The 20,451-nt window shown below is 35.3% G+C and overlaps 1 protein-coding gene across 1 annotated transcript; it reads right to left on the bottom strand.

Annotated features, from left to right (window-relative positions):
• Positions 1 to 5,533: 5,533 nt before the first annotated feature.
• LOC113543279 (cytochrome P450 2G1) lies at positions 5,534 to 17,140 on the bottom strand. The gene is made up of 9 exons (XM_026941383.3): positions 16,891 to 17,140; positions 15,942 to 16,104; positions 14,891 to 15,040; positions 13,278 to 13,438; positions 12,530 to 12,706; positions 11,055 to 11,196; positions 9,514 to 9,701; positions 8,196 to 8,337; positions 5,534 to 6,743 (listed from the first exon to the last, which is right to left on the bottom strand). The coding sequence occupies exons 1-9, from the start codon at positions 17,056 to 17,058 to the stop codon at positions 6,562 to 6,564; spliced, it is 1,473 nt and encodes a 490-aa protein (XP_026797184.2). The 5' UTR covers positions 17,059 to 17,140; the 3' UTR covers positions 5,534 to 6,561.
• Positions 17,141 to 20,451: the final 3,311 nt, after the last annotated feature.

The raw sequence follows: 20,451 nt of genomic DNA on the forward strand, positions 1-20,451 counted from the left end.
TCATTTTGGGACTGTAAGACTAAATTTTGAATTAGTAAAAAACAAATCAACAAAAAAACATAAAATTGCCCTATTTTTGCTCTCTAAGCAAAGGGGTTGGGAGTGGTTGAGAGTGCCTCATTCACTTCTTCAGCTGTTATGGTTCGTAATTTGAAAAAGAAAAGAAAAATGAAGAGAAAGCAGACGTCACAAAGGAGACGCACAAGGATGATCAGGATCCATTTGAATGAGGTTTATTAGGGGAGAGAGGGCAATAATTGTGGTAAGAAACACGGTCCTGGTCATACACAATATCCTCACGTCCAGAAGAATGTGCTAGAACAAGCAATATGAATATGAACAATGAATATGACTATATAGGTAGAGGTGGTAAAAGTTCAAAATAGTAAAGCTACCGGTGAAACAGAACGTTTCCGACAAAAGTCCTTCATCAGGTGTGTAAACAGAGGCTGTAGTGAAAACATTGGATACTGGATATTGGAAATTCTTGATCATGTAATAGGTTTAGTCATAACCTAGCATTCATATATATATATATATATATATATATATATATATATATATATATATATATATATTATATACAAATATTATCTTGGGCTCTTCAAATCCATGAATATCCATGTGAGATGTGTTCAGGCTACAATCTTTGCACTAGTGGTTGCATGAAGACAGCACCATCAGCCTGCTGTAATGTCCTAGTTCGGCAGGGGGTAGCGATGAGCTGGTATTTGTGGGACACGTTGGCAAAGCTGCTGATTTCAGGAGTGGAGTAAATGTTCTCAGGTCCTCCAGGTGAGGTAAAGGTGAAATGTTGCAGCAGAGACACCAGGAAAATAAACAGCTACTTATGCGCCAGAGACTCGTCCACGCAGGACCTCTTACCTGCATGAAGGAAGGACAATTCATATCAGCGTTGCATAATGAGATTACATAGATTTAGATCATAATCCTAATGTGCAGTTTTTATGTTGTGCTGCACTCGTCATTCTGCTGAAACTGCACTTTTGTGCCCTTGTGTCACCCTTGTAGCACTGGCATTTAGTGAGCTTATGTGAGTACAGAGACTATATACAGTTGAGGTCAAAAGTTTACATCCCCCTTTCAGAATCTGCAAAATGTTTATTATTTTACCAAAATAAGAGGGATCATACAAAATGCATGTTATTGTTTATTTAGTGCTGAATAAGATATTTCACATAAAAGATGTTTACATATAGTCCACAAGAGAAAATAATAGTTGAATTTATAAAAGTGACCCGTTCAAAAGTTTACATACCCTTGATTCTCAATACTGTGTTGTTACCTGAGTGATCCACAGCTGTGTTTTTTTTGTTTACTGATAGTTGTTCAAGAGTCCCTTGTTTGTCCTGAACAGTTAGACTGCCTGCTGTTCTTCAGAAAAATCCTTCAGGTCCCACAAATTCTTTGGTTTTCCAGCATTTTTTGTGTATTTGAACCCTTTCCAACAATGACTGTATGTTTTTGAGATCCATCTTTTCACACTGAGGACAACTGAGGGACTCGTATGCAACTATTACAGAAGGTTCAAACGCTCACTGATGCTCCAGAAGGGAAAACCATGCATTAAACTTTTTGAATTTGAAGATCAGGGTAAATTTAACTTATTTTGTCTTCTGGGAAACATGTAACTATCTTCTGTAGCCTTCTGAAGGGCAGTACTAAATGAAAAAATATGATATTTAGGCAAAATGTACATGTACACATCTCCATTCTGTTCAAAAGTTTTTACCCCCCGGCTCTTAATGCATGTTTTTTCCTTCTGGAGCATCAGTGAGCGTTTGAACCTTCTGTAATAGTTGCATATGAGTCCCTCAGTTGTCCTCAGTGTGAAAAGATGGATCTCAAAAACATTCAGTTTCTTTCATTAACACAAAAATATTAAAATTATATATATATATATATATATATATATATATATATATATATATATATATATATATATATAGTATTCAAAAATTCTTTTTCCTTATTTTATTGCTATAGATTATAATAGCAAAAAATAAAAAATTTTTAAAATAAAAAATTTTTATTTTTATTTCATTAAAGAAAAACTGACACAACACAACTCTTTGCTATGACACTCAAAATTGAGCTCGGACCCCACTGCTGACAGTACATGACAGAGCAAAAAAAAGAAGCTATTAGGTCAAAGGAAGTTCATAGTCCTCTGAGACACATTTGTGCCAAGGTTCAGATTTGTAGAAGGACACTGAAAAGCGTCCATCATTCCAAAGCAGAAGGTGTTTGGAACCATCGAGCCGCTTTGTAGAGCTGACTGTCCATCCAAACTAAGGAAAAGGGGAAAGGTCTTTAGTCAGGGAGGTGACCGAGAACCTGAAAGAACTTTAGAGCAGGGCTTCGCAAACTTTTTGCAACCAGGGACCCCTTTATCTGTTAAAAAAAATCAACAAACCCCTTCAGTACAGAATTTTTGAACTATTCAAATATTAGGCAAATATATTCTGGCAATTTATTGGTGCCAGAGTTTTTATTTTTTTTATTCAGAGACAAGTTATGAAGCGGGGTCATTCATTCAGATTATGCAGGTTACCTGTCTGTAATTCATGGCTCCAGCGTTGCCAGATTTTTCTGGAGTAGAAACATCTGAGACAGTGTTTTTCAATATAGTCTAGACCACTGCCTTTAACTATAAACACTTTCCTTTAAGCCTGAAAAAATTCAGGGATAAATAAATGCAGATTGATTATTGGTAAATCCAAGAACAAGGGTTTCTCAATGTTAATTTAAAATTGTATATGAATCTTAGATCTAGATTTTTTTTTACATAAATACAGTACTGTGCAAAAGTCTTAGGCACCCTATTTTTTAGTACAACCTTCATTATAGATTTTTATTTTATGACTTCTACATTATTGATTCTGTACAAAAACATTTTAGATTCCAAACATTAGTTTTCCAGCACAAAATTAAATGTTCCAGAAAAATGTTTGTATGTCAATAAAGAAAGCAGCATATTACATAAGAGACACTTTTCAGACAAAAAAACATAATGAAGGCTGCTGGGTTTTGCTGCAAAAATAAGAAGCGAGTGTGACAGTCAAAGTCTCCAGAAGAACTGTGGCTGCTTCTGCAAGATGCTCAGTAACACTTACAGCTCATTTCCTTATAAAACTGCACTAATTCTACCTGAGACTACTATTTTTTTTTTAAAAGCGAAGGATCGTCACGCCAGATATTGACTTTGTTTTATTTATTACTGTTTACTGCTCTTTATAGTATTTTTTTAAATGTAGAAACATTTAGTTTCATTATTTTTGAAGGCATCTTTGCTCTACAGCATTTCTTTGCATGTGCCTAAGACTTTTGCACAGTATTGTAGGTCTCATATAATTTTGTTAAGTAGTTATTTATTTATTTGATTTATTAATTTTTTTAGTATTGGAATTGTATCAATCTATTTTTGTACTTAAAGCACCACTAATATGATTTTAAAGGTTGTTTTAGGCACTGTTTTATGTTCCGTTTTTGAAGAAAATCAATTGAATTCAATTTGGGATTGAAGTCAGGAGATTGGCTAGGCCATGCGAGGTCTTCCTGAGTTATTTTGGCTGTACGTTTGGGGATGTTGTCTTGTTCAAACATCCATCTTGTCCCCAGATTCAGTTTCTTAGCCAGTTTCAATTCATGTTTCTGTTTTTTTTTTTTTTTTAATTATTATTTGCTCCCACCTCCATACTTCACTGTGGTTATGGTGTTCTTGGGTATTTATACGGGCAACCCGTCTTTCTTTAATCATGACTAGCTAAATTATTGCCAACAAGTTCTATTTTGATCTTTTGTCTTTTGTTCCAAAAGAGTTCAGATTTGTCTAAATGCTCACGTTCAAATTTTAGATGATGTGTGTGATGTGCTTCTTCATTACCACAGGAGTTTTGTGTGTTGTTTAGGAACAAAGATGATTGTGGTGCAGTTCATTTAAGCAGTATCACACAAGCAAGAGCTTGGTTATACAGAATAACGGCACGGCTGTGATTCGGCCGTAGGCACGAGGCCGCAGGGTGAGTGCTGTAGCTAATCACAGCCGTTCTGATATTCGGTATAACTGCACTATTGCGAGTGTGATATTGCTTTAATACAACAGTTCTATGAACAAGAAATGAATATCGAGTATATGGTATATACAATATAGCCAAATCTTATGTTTATTTTTGCTCCACTAGTGGAAATCGATAGGGACGAAGCCACACTCATTTAACAGCATGTCAGCTAGCTGGCTAGCTAGCTCACACTGATTTGTACAAGGTGCTTCCAGTACAACTGACGTCCCTTCTTCTTTTCCATCTTCATCTGATAGGCTTTCATATTTTAAGTCAAAAGTTATATTCCTGAAAACTATTGTTTGCCATATCCGCTGATGATGTCGCTAACAATACTGTAGTAACAGTTTTGACTAAGGAAGTGGAATTTCACGTGGTGAACACAGATGAGTGGAGTGATACACACAGTGAAACTTCCCAGTGTGGTTATACTAAAATATAAGCACTCTTGGAACTCAGCTTGACCAATCAAATCAGTGGACCGTAACTAATTGTTGTATAATGCTTATTGTTCTCTGTGTAACTATTTTCCCTGCTGCTTTCATGTCGTCCTGCAGCTCTTTTTGAGTGACTCCTGGCTTCTCACTTACTGTCCTTATCATTAGTCTGAGGGCGGTTTTGTGAAATCTTTTGTGGCCTACCTGTCCCGAAATGATAAGTTGTGGTTCCATGAACTTTACACCTGCATATTATCAGACCAATTGTACTGATAGGGATGTTTAAGGTCTTTGCTATGGCTGTGGTAGCTTTTTCCATTCGAGTGTTGTTTAATATCCCTGAGAACTTTAGGAAGCTCCTTTACCTTTGCCATGATTGCTACTTGTTCCATGAAATCTTCCCAACCAATGGCAATGCCTTTTATAATGCCATTTTTCAGCATTTATGTCTACAGTAGAACAGCATTTATTTTTGTGTAGCCTTGACAGATACATGAAGTGGATATATTCACTGGAAATATAATAAATAACAAAATCATAAGTGTCTGAATACTTATTTCCCGTCATTGTAAATTTCAGCATGACATATTTTGGTGCTCATAACTCAACTCTGAATATGTTATTTACCCACCAATTCTTGCTGAAATTTACTTTTGAGATAACCTTTTCTTTTGACTTTCTAATTCTTGCATTTCTCTAAGATAACTTTAATTCAATGCAATTTAAAAAGTTTGAATTGCTCAATAGTATATCACAAAAAAACCTAAATCTTGTCTGGAGCTTTTTTTTATATCTTTTATGTGCAGTTCTTTCAAATATTTTCTATACCTTCATTTCTTTGTTTTTCTATAACTGTATGCATGTCATTCTGTTTTTTCCTTTTTCCTTATACCTAATTCGTATATATCTCAACAGAGACCAAATTTGTTATGTAGATCCAAAGATTTTACCTATTTATCAACTTATTTGTGGCAAAACTCATTTATTAAGCAAAAAGACACTGAATGAATTACATTTTGAATAAACAACTCTTGTTTTAATTTCAAGGAAAAAAGTTTTTAAAAATCATAAATGATAATCACAGGAATTCTGAGCAATTATCATGCACAATTTTTTTTAAAATTTAAGAACAACATTTTATAAAAATGTGGAATATCATTGAAACAAGTTACTTCCTGTTACCACTAACAGCTATAAACAGTCATTGCTTTTGCCCTGTCTTAAAGTTAACAAGACAAAAAAAACACAGTTTGTCATGTTACCAACAAAGCAGTAACTGGCCTGTTGACTCTCCCATGGAGGACATTTTACTGACTGTTCCAGTGCTGGCACTGGAGACTCCTTCCATAAATGTTAAATAAACATCTCCCTACATAACATTGATTAAATATTTCTCTGTGTGAAATAACTGCACACTTTAAATCCATTTATGTGGAGCATTTGGCCTACAAGTCCCTGTGAATTAGCTGTTACTAGAGTATATAAACAATAATGCATTCAAACAAGCGTATTATTATAAATCCATGATTTGTCTTGCAGCCAGAACGGTCAGAGCAGATTTTACAGAAAATTATTCAACACTTTTTGACCAATCACATTTGAGAATGCAAATATTTAATCATTTGAGAATGCAACAGTACTGTGGTATAACAAAAAATATAACCCCAAACTCTTCCAGTCCTTGAATTATCAAGGATCTTGAAATGATTTCGAGAACCTTTTCCTTTACATTTACTCTTATGTCAGGTAAATGGTTCATTGGACATTATGTCCTTCTATGGAAATTATGGCCTTCTTTATGAAAGTGTACACTATATAGTCAACAGTATGTGGATACCTGATAATCACACCCATGTGCTTGTTAAACTTCCATTCCTTTGCTGTCCACATAATTTTTTGGCCATATAGTGTACCTTCGGTTATCTTTGTGTGCATTGGAGAGGACAGAAGAGTAAAATTTTGATGAGATAACGTCTAGCTAGAATATTTGCATTAGTAAAGTAAAGAAAATCTGCACTATCAGCCTGCAGTAATGTAAAAGTTCAGCGGGGGGTAGCGATGAGCTGGTATTTGTGGGGCAAGTTGGCAAAGCCACTGATTTCAGGAGTAGCTTCGATGCTCTCAGGTCCTCCAGGTGTGGTAAAGGTGAAATGTTGCAGCAGAGACACCAGGAAAATAAACAGCTCCATACGCGCCAGAGACTCGCCCACACAGGACCTCTTACCTGCATGAAGGAAGCGCAATTCACATCAGCTTTGCATAACACTGTTATTACATTCATCCTGATTCTGTTGTTGTGTACATTCTGTAGTCATGCAGCTACAAATTACTTCCTGTCCGCTTGTCATTGTGTAGATTTGTCCTGGTCTTACTCTTACAGTACTGACACTGTATGTACCTGTGTGCAGAGTACACAGCCTCTCTATTTTCTTGTGTAGTTGTTTTACCACAATGGAGACACTGATAGCTCTTCAGTTAAAGCTCTGTGTTAGTGAAATGGTTACAAGTTGATAAGAACAGTCAGAAACCTTCAGCAACTAGGCTGAATGTTTGAGATTAGATTTTTCCTCACCTGAAGTCCTGGAACAAAAGTGTCTGCCAAATGAAGTATGCATTTCTCTCTGTATACATGTAAAAATAGACCTAACTTGATAAATCAAGATCTGACAAGATCACACTGACATAGATTACCCTGGCTTTGGAAAACACTCACTATCAGATGATGACCAGATTGTCTTGTGGTTAATAATCACCCTGAAAATTAGTGCAAAGGGTATGAAGGTGATAGTGCATTTGTGTGTGTGTGTGTGTGTGTGTGTGTGTACACATAATAGTAAGTGTTTTGTGAGTGGCTGTAATTAGAGATTATGGAAAAACAGCCAGTTATGGAGGACAAAAAATAGACAACATAATAAATAAATATTAATTTTAGTGCCTTGTGCAATAAATCTGTGATAAGCAGTTTCTAATTCTGCATATCACACTGATCGGACTAGACTCTCTCTCTCTCTCTCTCTCTCTCTCTCAATCTCTCTCCATATATATATAGTAGTGTGCAAAAGTCTTAGGTACCCGATTTTTTTAGTACAAACTTTGTTATAGATTTTATTTTATGATTTCTACATTATTGATTCAGTACAAAAACTTTTTAGATTTACAAACATTAGTTTTCAAGCACAAAATTAAATGTTACAGAAAAGGTACAGGTACAATGTGTGCAGTTTTATAAGGAAATGAGGTGTAAGTGTTACTGAGCATCTTGCAGAAGCAGCTACAGTTCTTCTGGAGACTTTGACTCTCACACTTGCTTCTTATTTTTGCAGGAAAACCCAGCAGCCTTCATTATGTTTTTTTGTCTGAAAAGTGGTCTCTTATGCTGCTTTCTTTACTGACATAAACACATTTTTCATTGTGCTGGAAAACTAATGTTTGGAAATCTAAAATGTTTTTGTACTAAATCCATAATGTAGATGTCATCAAATACATTTTAAAATAAAATATATTTTAAATATATATATATATATATATATATATATATATATATATATATATATATATATATATATATATATATATATATATATATATATACATACATACATACATAACTTGAGAAAGTGCATACATTAATGCATTAATGACACTGTGTGTACTGGTGAATAATGACAGTTCTCACCGGCAGAAAAGGGTAGGAAAGCAGGGTTCTTTTTAAAGTTGCCATTTGCTTCCAAAAAGTGTTTGGGGTCAAATGTCCAGGGCTTCTCCCAGTAATTCTCATCCCTCAGAACAGAGTGAAGCGTGGGGAGGATCACTGTGTCCTGCAAGACATTTACTGAAATATTAACCAAACCTAGTGACTGTAGTTGTGTTTAATACATCAACTTCAGTCTCAGCCTGGGCTTGTATTATACTGATTTTTCCTAACAAAAATTAAATAATTAATATAATCATCTGCAATAGATAGCTTAAAAACGACAGGAAAATAAGCGTTTGGTGTCTGCTTGGAGGCAGGGAATGGCATGATAATGTTATCAGCTCTGCGGTCAGGAACTGCTTGTTAAAGAAGCAATCACAAAAACTCAGCTGGATGGTGGATTATTAGGTGATTCCACAGTAATGTGCAGTCAACAGTAAAAAAAAAAAATAGTATATTCTGTTAAAACCTCTTTACAAATCGGTTGTTCATGTGGCTGACATTTTCATTGTTGATATTCTGCTACTCAAAGTGTTGGAATGCATCTGAGTGGTCAGTATTTAATCACTTGCCAATTATAATTACCATTAACATTATTTGTAAAGTGTAGGCCTGTGCAATTTTTTTCCAGACTGATTAGTTCATATCCCATTTTTAAGACTGCTGTTTTGGCTTATTTTTGAGTGATAACATATTCCGATGTTAAATTGGGAATCTGGTAATATAATATAATATAATATAATATAATATAATATAATATAATATAATATAATATAATATAATATAATATAATATAATATAATATAATATAATATAATATAATATAATCAGAGTCAGTATAAAATCATGTAGATTAAGTAAAATCATTATATGGTATAAGCTCAGCCTCATTTGCACACGTTTTCTGGCCATAACATTGAGGATCCTGAAGGAAATAATCTGCGTATACACACTTCCATGCACAGGTTTCTAGCGGAATGACAAACTTTTGAATGCTTTTGTCACAATTAGTATTTCAGACCATGATATAGTCAATGGATTGCTGAGAAAAAGTTCACAGAATCCAAAACATAAGACTTTTGTGTGAAGTAGTGTCTAAATGATAACCTTGCATTTTTTTCTGAAGGCCTACAAGAAACTGTCTGTGATTGGTCATCTGTCATGTCAGTCAAATTGCCTCTTTCTTTTAAAGTTCTTGATCACATTTATTTATGAAGCTGTAACAAAACTACATCGACCTTATTGTAGAAATAATTTGTGGACTGCATCACATAGATTTTGGTAATTTGTTCATCATTACCTTCGGAATTGTGTAGCCTCTGAATTTAATTTGATGTGTGGTGTAATGAGGAAGGTTGAGAGGCACCAAATCCACATAGCGTTGCACTTCATGGATTACTGCATCAGTAAATGGGAGGGACTTCCTGTCTTCCAATGAAGGACTTCTCTCTCGTCCAATCACATTGTCAATCTCCTTCTGCATGCGATCTGAGAAAATGGAATGAGCAATCAATAGTGTCTACAGTATATAATGATGCACTCTGCAAGTCGTACTATTTTATATAAGAACAAACTGCACTAGTGAATTATGAGTATTGCAGCTATTTTATAAATTGCCTTGTTGTTACTGATTGTGTTAATAACTTGTTTCATGAATGATATGATACATAATAACTATGTACTATAAATATCCAGTTTGTTATAAGACCTTGGAGAGTACTTTTCCTGTACAGAACTGCCTGTGAAGAATTTTAATTTAAATAACCGTTAGTTTTAAAGATTAATACTATTGGAATATATTTCAAATGGGATTTAAAACATTCTGGGTAATGGGGAAATTGTGTAAATCACTCCAATGACTATTATATTTAAAACACAAAGGTCTCATTTCTTAAGTGAAACTCAATCCTGAATGTTTGCAAATGCAAGAAGCCTAATTTATATACTCACCGCCCACGTTGTTACCTGTGCACCTGCACAGTCATGCAGTTGTCCGATCAGCCAATCATGTGGCAGGAGCACAATGCATAAAATTATGCGTATAGGTCAAGAGCCTGAGTTAATTTTCCACATCAGACAGAGTGGGGAAAATGTGATCTCAGTGTGAACTCTGTGAACTATGTGAACTATGTGAACCCTGACCGTGGTATGGTTGTTAGTGCCACATAGGCTGGTTTGAGTATTTCAGGAACTGCAGATCTCCTGACATTGTCACACACGACAGTCTCTAGAGTTTACACAGAATGGTGCAGGAAGAAAATCCAGTGTGCAGAAACATCTTGTTAATGAGAAATATCAGAGGAGAATGGTCAGAGTGTTTCCAGCTGACAGGAAGACTACGGTAAATCAAATAACCTGTTAAAAAACTCTTTACAGCCATGCTGAGCTGAAATGCATCTCAAAATGCACAAGACATCAAACCTATTTCTATTTGGTGAAATCTCTAGAGACTGTTCTGTCTGCATGAAAATCTGAGGAGATCGGCAGTTTCTAAAATACTCAAACCAGCACGTCCGGCACTAACAACCATGCCACAGTCAAAGTCATTAAGATCTCATTTTTCCCTTTTCTGATGTTTGTCAGTTAATGTTTGAACATTAACTGACACTCATGACCTATTTCTGCATGATTTTATGCCGCCACATGATTGGCTGATTAGATAACTGCATGAATGAGCATGTGTACAGGTGTTCCTATTAAAGCGGGCGGTGAGTGTACATAATTTTGATATATTAAAAACCAAAATTTTAATTATTTATTGGTTTGTTTTTAATTCAAAGTATTCATTGGTATTAAAATGTATACCTATCACACTACAAATAGGTTTCTGATTGGTCTTACCCTGTATTTCAGGATGCTTGATCAGTAACATCAGAGCATATCTGAGAGTAGTGCTGGTGGTCTCAGTCCCAGCCAGGAATAAGTTTAAGACAGTGGCTATCAAATTCTCATAGTTAAACTCTGTATTGGGATTGTCCTTTTCCTGTTGGAAAAATAAAATTACCTGTGGTAAATTGACATAGCAGTATAAGACTAATAATTTTATATAATCACTTCATAAGTATCTGACCTAGAATACATTGACTATCAACAAACCTACTGAAGTAGGGCCGTATTCAGAGCTGGCGACTTAAGTCCAGAAGTTATGGTATGGAAGTTACTTCCACAATGTACCTGCATGTACAGTAGTTCACACCTCCGAAGTTACCAGATTTTTCTTTAGTAAAAGCGTTTTTTTTTTTTTTTTTTTAATAGTGTCTAGACCAATGGCTTTAAACACAAGCACTTGCCTTTAAACCCAAAATAAATTCAGGGATAGAAAATATGGACTGAAAGATGGAAACAGCTTTTTTCTTTGTGGTCAAATTTCAAAAGCAAGAGACAACTTTTTAAAAAAAAAAAAAAAAAAGAAAGAAAAATAAACAAAGACTAATTGCGATGTGAATAAGAAAACGGCAAGTATTGAAATAAACAAATTAAATCGAAATAAATTTAGAAAACTGCCAATCATGAATAGCCTAATTATGATTGGCAGTTTTCTAAATTTATTTCAATTTAGTTTGTTATCACATGATCATATTCACTTACACTTGGTCCAGAACATTCTATTAATCTGTTTAATTTTTTTAATACTGGGCAGACATTAATTGTGCAGACAACGAGACACTAAATCTACTAAAAAGGATATTTTAACACACTTTTAATATTCTTATTTGATTTTTTTTTTTATTAATAAAATAATGCCAATGTTTTTGTAAATTTAATGTACTAAAACATGCTGATGGTTTAAAGAACAAGCTGGAAGTAACCAAGCATTCATCTGCTACACTTTTTTTTTTTTTACAGCTCTTTTTGATTTAACTGATTTTAATTTTATCTATAAAAAATTTCGTCCTCGAGAAGAGCACTGTCTCTGATCACGATGCTTCTCCAATGCTTAGCCAAATGGCCATTTACCGCCCAAAACTAATTCCATTGAAATGTATTGTGGTTGCATCAAATAGTCTGTCATTCGAAAAGAAAAATGGACTTGTGTCTAAGGTCTGAATCAAGCATACCCGAGACATGCGTCTGTTTTATTCAAACTCCACACCATGTGTGTAACTCTTGCACAACATGAGCAGTGCTTATATCTGTAGTTACATCTGCCCTGCACACAAGTAACTCAACTCTGAATGTGGCCCATAATCAGTCTGATTTTGGAGGTGAAATGCTTCATCATCCCATCACTATATTTGTCTACTTTAAATAGTTGACACCAGCAATAAAACGAACTAAAGTAAAGAAAGTAGTATGAACAGAAGTAGGTTTGTTACCTGGTTGAGTCGGATGAGGAAGCAGTCGATGAAGTCTCGTGGGTTATCAGGGTCCAAACTGTCCTTGTGCTCTTGTATTTTGCTCCTAGAAAAGGTCTTGAGTTGATCCACATCATTTATAATGTTGAGGTGCTTCCCAGGAAGTAGCTCAATCAGCCATGGAAAGGTATTATACAACTGTAAAATAAGACTCACACTCACATCATTTCGATTTAATTTTTTTTAAAAAATCAAATATTTTATTATATTCCATTATTTTTGTTACTACTCTTACAGTATAACCCCCTCATGCACTTTGTTTTCTTTGTGTGTGTGTGTGTGTGTGTGTGTGTGTGTGTATATGTGAGGGTGTGCAAAGGTCATGTGACATAACTAATATTACCATTTTGATGCATAACTATAACTGTCATTATTTGCACCTCTACTTCATGGTATTTTCAGATCAAAAACACTTGAACATAACATGTGTATATGATATATAAATATAACTTATTTGATTTTTCACAGAGAGCAGAGAACATTTAGCTACAAACAGTTTCATATTAACAAAAATCAATTTTAGTGTTGTTCCTCTTTATTATTAATTAATGCACCTTTATTATACTATAAGGCACCATTTAACTTGGATATGGGAGATCTGATGGTTGAAAAATGATGATTGCAACATTTTGTTCCTTATTTTCTTGAGGTTTTGAAGGTCCGCATGAATGGTCTCGCCAGCTTCTCGAAGAAATCCGTGCTCACTTACCTGTCCCCATGTGCTGCTGCCAAACCGAAGTACTCCAGAGATGATCTGGAGCAGATGCAGCAAGTGGCTATCTTCATAACCGAAGCGTTGGCCGAACACCAATGCGCAGATGATGTTGGACACAGTTCTGCTCAGGTAGAACGTGGGGTCAAATGGAGCACCTACAGGAAATAAACAAATTTTTTTAAACTAAAGTCTTAGTTTTTTTAGCCATCCAGCTGACTACATTTTTAGTGCATTGCAATCAAAAGTCAGCTTTCCAGGTAGGCAGCAATTTTGGGCAGCATTTGTGCACTAATGATGAAAAGACTAAGAGTAGCCTTGCGTGTAAGTAATCCCATGATTCTGTTCACCGTGAGATTTACAAGTTTTACAAATCATGGACCAAACTGTCACTCTGTTTCCACTGTGAGCTGTGAAGTTATTTAACAGTTATGCCACAGCACTATTGAATTCTTGACTCTGATTGGTCAGAGGGTGTTGATTAATTTTCTATAACAGCAGCTCTGAAAATAATTTTGCCTGCAAGGCAAATCACAGGTTTATATTAATAAGCCATTAAAAAATGCACTGTCCTTTAACAAAGGATATTACGTAATTTTTGATATATAATGTTTATTTAATGTTTAATGTTTCTGGAGAAATCTCCAGTCTCAGCACTTTGAAACAATCAGACATAAGGCTCTTCTGGTATGTTTTCATCAGGGAGGTGGACTATGTATTTTGCGATTTCTCTGCAACATGACAAGCACATTTTTTGTCTTATTAACACTATATATAATAAAAAAAAGAAAGTCTAGTGAGGGAACTGTTTATAACTGCTATAACGTAAGTGACAACAGGAACTAACTTGTTTCCCTGATGTTTCACAACATTAAATGTAAATATCAACTGATTGAAAAAAGTACGAAGTGTCATTCTTTTATATATAAAAATTGCAATAATTGACAATGTACTTTGGAGGAACAAAACATTTTGCTCTTACTGGAAATTGAGAAACTTTAGGGTGGTAACATGACATCACCACACCATTGTTTTGGTAACTCCATCACCCCATGTGTATTTTCTTGTAACTGCATGCCCAGTATTTTAACACATCCACACTACTATTCCCTGAATAACAGCTAGCAACTAACTAACTATTAGTTAGTTATAACCTATAGCTAGCTATATAACCTATAGCTAGCTATAGGTTAGCTGCATAAATGTACATAAGCTGTGAAATAGTGCTATTTTTCCCAGTTAATTGTAACCACATCTATGAACAAATATAACTGTTATACATGTTAAGCAAAACTGTAAATAAACATTAGCTATAAAAAGACTAAGCATCAGTTAAAACGCTGCCTAGTTCCCAATGAAACTCTTTACCAATTAGTAATAATTCTACCTTGTGCTTGGACTTCTACCCTTACCCTTTATTTGAAAGACATCATCACTTCTTCACACTTCATCAAACGGGAGGAGTAACACAACATCTTCAAGATTATAAAATTACTTCATCAGCTTAAACTAACTACTAGCAAATCACATTCACACACTTTTTGATCCACTAACCCGGAATCATTAACCAATATTTGGTTCATTGGAAGCAACATGAATTAGGCGCTCACAATTTTTTTCTTTGATGGTGTCCAGCAAGTATCTGCTCTCTTCCTGTATCCACGCCTCCATCCTCTTGCGTCCCATCCCGAAGTCTCTCAGTGTAGTGAGTGAGAACCTCCTGAGCTGACGCCAGCGCTCTCCATTACTGATCGCAAGGCCTGAGAGATGAAGAGAGGGTTAGGAACGTGACCCAGTGAATCAGACATAGCTTAAGAATTGACTAGTTAATGCTATAGCTATCCATGTGCTTCTTGGGATAGATACGCCACTGCACTGCACTGCCAAACATGAAGATACAATATGGTGCAATATGGTGGCGTAAATGAAAACTCATATGAAATGAAGTGTTGTCTATGTCTCCATAGAAGGCATGAGCTCCATATAATTTGAGATAAGTTTCGCTAATTTGTTAACATTACCTGGCTATATTTATCTACATTTATTTGTCCAATAAATTGACCAAGTTAGTAGCTATAATAATTGGCTCAACAGGAAATCAAATAGCTAATGGTAAATATTGATTTTTTTCCCCCATGATATTTTACTTCTGATTGTCTGATTGATTCATTAGCAAACTACATAGCGTTAGTCATGCACTTCATCAGTGAACTTACAGAGGTTGAATGCATACTTACTTTAAAACATCTTACAACAGTTTTAAATAAGTAATAAACATTACTTTTCACATAAAAATAATAGTATTTAATTTTTTCAGTTAAAAAACATTGAATTTCTACCTTTTTTTTTTTTTTCCAAACTTTCACTTGAGTATCTTCTTGGCTAGATACTTGCCACATTATTGATACTTTCCCTTAACTGTAATTTCTCAGTACTTTTTCCACCCCTGTTATCAAATATTAGAGCTTGGGAATAATTAGCTAGCAACATCTAGTATTATCTATTATATAAAATGGTAAAATTAACAAAGACAGTTTGACAAGCTCAAGATATGTAATACATCTCTAGTCTTGTGTTTGTGGAATGTCAGATGTTGGACAGATGATGAATATGTCTAAGCAATAGCCTGTCTTATAGCTAACATTTTGTTTACTTTCTTACCATAGCCTTTCAGAATTCTCTGCACGAAAGGAACAGGGGCTCTGCCAACAAAATCATCCGCGTTGTCAACCAGGGCTTCTTTCACTGTGTCATAGCCCACCAGGACGAGGGCTCTCTTGGTTCCCAAGTACACCGTCATCACAGGACCATAAGTCTTACTCCACTGTTAAAGGAGACAGACTTTACCAGTTTATCCAGAATAGATTAGAACAATGTTTTCTATGTACAGAATACCAAATGCTCTGCTTTTTAATTTTTTTTTCCCTTTTCCTACTTGATCATGATAGCAAGCACATGAAATGATCTAAAAGTTCAAGAAGTGGTATCAGATGCACAAAACATAAAGAGCACAACATATCAAGAACAAAGGATCTTCCAAAATAAAAAATATTGTTTTGTTTACTGGCATGGTAGACTTTATCATTTTTGGCAGTAGCACCAGACAAAAAATGTAAAAATTAAACAAACAAACAAGCAAACAAACAAACAAACAAACAAATAAATAAATATATAAGTACAAGATACAAACAAACAAACTAACTAATAAATAAAAGATAAATAAATACAAGATACAAACAAACAAACAAACAAAACAAATAAATAAATAAATAAACAAATAAATAAACCGCTTGCAAGATAGAGATAAATAAGACTTTTACAGCAAGGGGCTCAGAAATCAGTCCTGGAGGACCACAACACTGTTGAGGTTTGATTTCTACCTCAAATATCACACCTAATTTAACTCAGTTGAATGGTCCTCTCTTCTTTAATTCACGTAAAGACAAATTCATACTTCATCAAACCTCCAATGTTACTTCACACATTTTGACATTAATCTTCCTTTCATAATTCCTCCAGCAATGCTTTGTAAAAGAATAATGCAATGTTATGAATGCTCAGTGTAAGTGCATTTCATAAAGATCTAAAAAAAAAAAAAAATCCTGCTTACTTTTAAAAAGCTTTTAAAGGGTGCACGGTTGTCCAGGGTGAGAATATTTCCAAGGAGAGGCAAAGCTGTAGGTCCTGGAGGAAGATTCTGTGGTTTATTCCTCCATCTGAGCAATATTAACAGAGCTATCACTGAACCCAGCAAAAGTAGAGTGCTGGGGATGTCCATAGCTCTTCTTCAGAAACAGTATTTGCACTTTTTGAGTTGTGAATCTGTTGCTCACGTTTGCTAGAAGCATTTTCTTGCTGGGGCTAGCTGAATTTATGAGCTCTCAATAGATGGGAGGGGCTGAAACACGTATGAACCTTGTGACTATCTAGAGTAAACATGCACCCCTGAATGCGTCTAGCCCACTGATATAAAAAGTGAGGTTTACAGAGTTTGCGTAACATTTGTGTGTACGTAATCAATTATAAGATATTCATCTAACTGTAAATAAGATACTGAGCTAACTGTATTGTACTGAAACAAAGTACCTAAAATGCGGGGTAGGGATGGTATTTTGAAACATTCACAATAACAATATTGTAAATGTAAAATTGCATAATATAGTACAGTAATATAATATGATAGAATATAATAAGCGAAGAATAAAACACAATGGTTCAATGGTGCATTATAGGAAAATAATTAACCATGAGGTGATGTGATGATGCTTGACGTGAATACTTCATCTATGTGCTAATCTCTAAGTGGATATTTGATGATGACTCAAGGAGATTTTACAAAAAATAAATAAATAAAAATAAAAAAGGAGTAAAAAATAAAAACATGGCCGCCTTTGGCAAATCAGCTTTCAGCAGAAATTTTACAGGGTTAACACTGAGCCACTGTCACGAAACTTGAAAGGCAGGTCTCGCTTGGGGCCTGTCGTCTTCATTGCGATGATTCTGTGGCTGAAACCAGCCCTTCTGCTATCGACATCCACTAAAGTCACAGAGTTCACACTTTTTCTTCATTCTGATGTTTGATATGAACACCTGAAGCTTTACCTGAAGCTCTTGACCTGTATCTGCAGGATGTTTTGCATTGTGCTGATTAGATAACTGCATGAATGTGTACTATATATATATATATATATATATACACACACTGTATTTGTAGTATGTATACAGTATATATGACTACATATTGAAATCTGTCTTTTTTTTTGTTTTGTCACCCTAGGTTATTTGTTTGTATTGCTGTATATTGTTTCACACTATTCTTATTTATGCCCTGATAAATAAAAACATAGAATTGAAGAAGGGTGTACTTTCTTTTTCCCATGATTGTGTGTGTGTGTGTGTGTGTATATATATATATATATATATATATGTATATCTCAAAATCTCAACAACCTGTGTTGAACCAAAGTCTTTCTCCGATCTCCAGTCTCTGGAAGATGTTGGGCAGGAGGCTGCTGTATGTAGCTCTGTCTAAGAGCAGAGAGGAGTTGAAGTCTTACCTCGCTCGAACAGAGCAGAAGACGAAGACCAGCCAGCCTACTATGCCCTGCCCATGTCCGCACAAGGCTACGCAGAGGGTCCAGCCACAGCGTGAGTCACAGTCGTATATCACATAGCTGTATTGTATGTCAGTGTACCAACACAATGTGTATTACAATCTGTTCACAAACGACTGCTTCACAAACTGTATACTACTATAGTTAACAGTGTGTCATACCTGAGTTAGGGTTTAGCAGTCAGATTACTGTGACTGAACCCTGTCTGGGGGTACAATCTAACACATATCTGCTTCTCTCTTTCAGTTTGTCCCTTTGTCTCAAACAGAAAAAAAAACATGCAGAAATAAGAAAAACATGCAGAAATAAACAATGCATGTGAAAGATGTTGCAAAAATGGTCTGGGTTAGGGCTGTGCCATATGGCGATACATATCCTGTGATGATAGAAAAATGTCTATTGATAGATATACCATCTATATCACTGATGTCACAAAAAGGCACCTTTCTGCAGCCGATTTACATCAATAAGATCAGAGATAGGAGCTACTAGCAGACAAAAACAAGCATGGACGTGACTAACACAGTGCTTTAAGTTGTTCTATCTTGAATTTATTATCTACTGGTAAGGTAGGTTTCTGGCTTTGTGTACTATCTACTTGATCTAGATTCTTGCCACTAGAATTGTTGTATTGTATATTATTGTTGATTCCGTTGTGTTGTTTGGAAGTGTCTGTTAGTCTGTGCTAATTAGTTCTCACAGGTGGCTAATCAAGAGTAGTTTCAGTCTTCCTTAAGGTGTGAATTGTGGGCAGGGCTTACTAAGATATATTGAAGGTGTATCTAGCTCAATATTCAGTGCGCTTTAAGTTGCGTTAAGTGGTCTTTATCATTGTAAATAAATGTTGGGGTAAATGACTCGCATAGGGGCAGAAGTAAAGATGCTGCACTGTAAATCTTGTTAAATAATCAGACACCTTAATAAATTGGAATTTTAATTCGAAACTAAAGAGTCAACACCATTAATAGTAATAATTGAGAGGTGTTTATAGAGTTCCTGGAAACAGATCATATTTGTAACAGTATGCTGCTTAGAGGACAAAGCAGACTGTAAGAAATGCTTTGTTCTCCAAGCAGCATAATGTTACAAATATGATCTGTTTCCAGGAACTCTATAAACACCACTCCATATTAGTTATCGGTGCTCATGCCGTTTGGCACAGGCAGTGGGCAGTAATGTAAAACTTAAACAAATAAAAGTGCAACTCTTCAGGTTGGCCGCTCAGCCTTAGCATATAACTGAGAGAGAAAACATAAATAAGGCACTACTGGCAGGATAATGAGTCGGAGGCAGGTGCGAGTGCAGATAAATATTTAATTAGTGCAAAACACAATTATGAAAACCATGAACAAGAACTTGGCAAACTAGAACATGCACATAAACACAAAGTGAATATGACAGATGCTAGACAAAGAGTGCTATAAATGACAGATCTTAAATACTTGTGTTCATTAGACATAAACTTGACTCAGTTGCTTGTGATCTCTTGTGGTGTGCAGGGGATGATGGGGAATGTAGTTCGGCGCCACTTTCGGTGCTGATATGACAATTATAAGAAGTACCAAAGCAGTCGAGCTACTCTATCTTGGCAAGCCCTGGCCACAGGGGGCACTATTTTTTGCGAGGAGTGCTTGGACCCCGCACATCGCTGCTTGTGGCTCTTGTTTTTGGTTAGTGGTGTGGAAATGGTAATAGTCAAGCAGAAATATAGGCCTAGGGTAAACTGATATTTCTGCTGTCATGGTTACACAGAATGTCCTGATGGTCACACGTTATCAGAGCACTGACTCAAAACTGTTTTTAAGATGCATCCTGGTCTAAGAATACGGCTCACATCTGTCAGAAAAAAAAAAATTTGTTTCTACTGGAGAAATTAGCACCCAATCTTCTTCCTGTTCCTATTGTATTGTATTGTATCTGCGAATTAATTTCACAACCATAAAGATGTATACAGTATAACCTCTGCTTACACTTTCATCTCCAACTCTGGGTATGTGATGAACATGTGATACCTCTTGCCTAGTTAAACAACAGAAATATCCTCCTCAGACCATCAG

This window comes from Pangasianodon hypophthalmus, chromosome 21 (assembly GCF_027358585.1).
Source record: "Pangasianodon hypophthalmus isolate fPanHyp1 chromosome 21, fPanHyp1.pri, whole genome shotgun sequence".
Taxonomy (NCBI): domain Eukaryota; kingdom Metazoa; phylum Chordata; class Actinopteri; order Siluriformes; family Pangasiidae; genus Pangasianodon; species Pangasianodon hypophthalmus.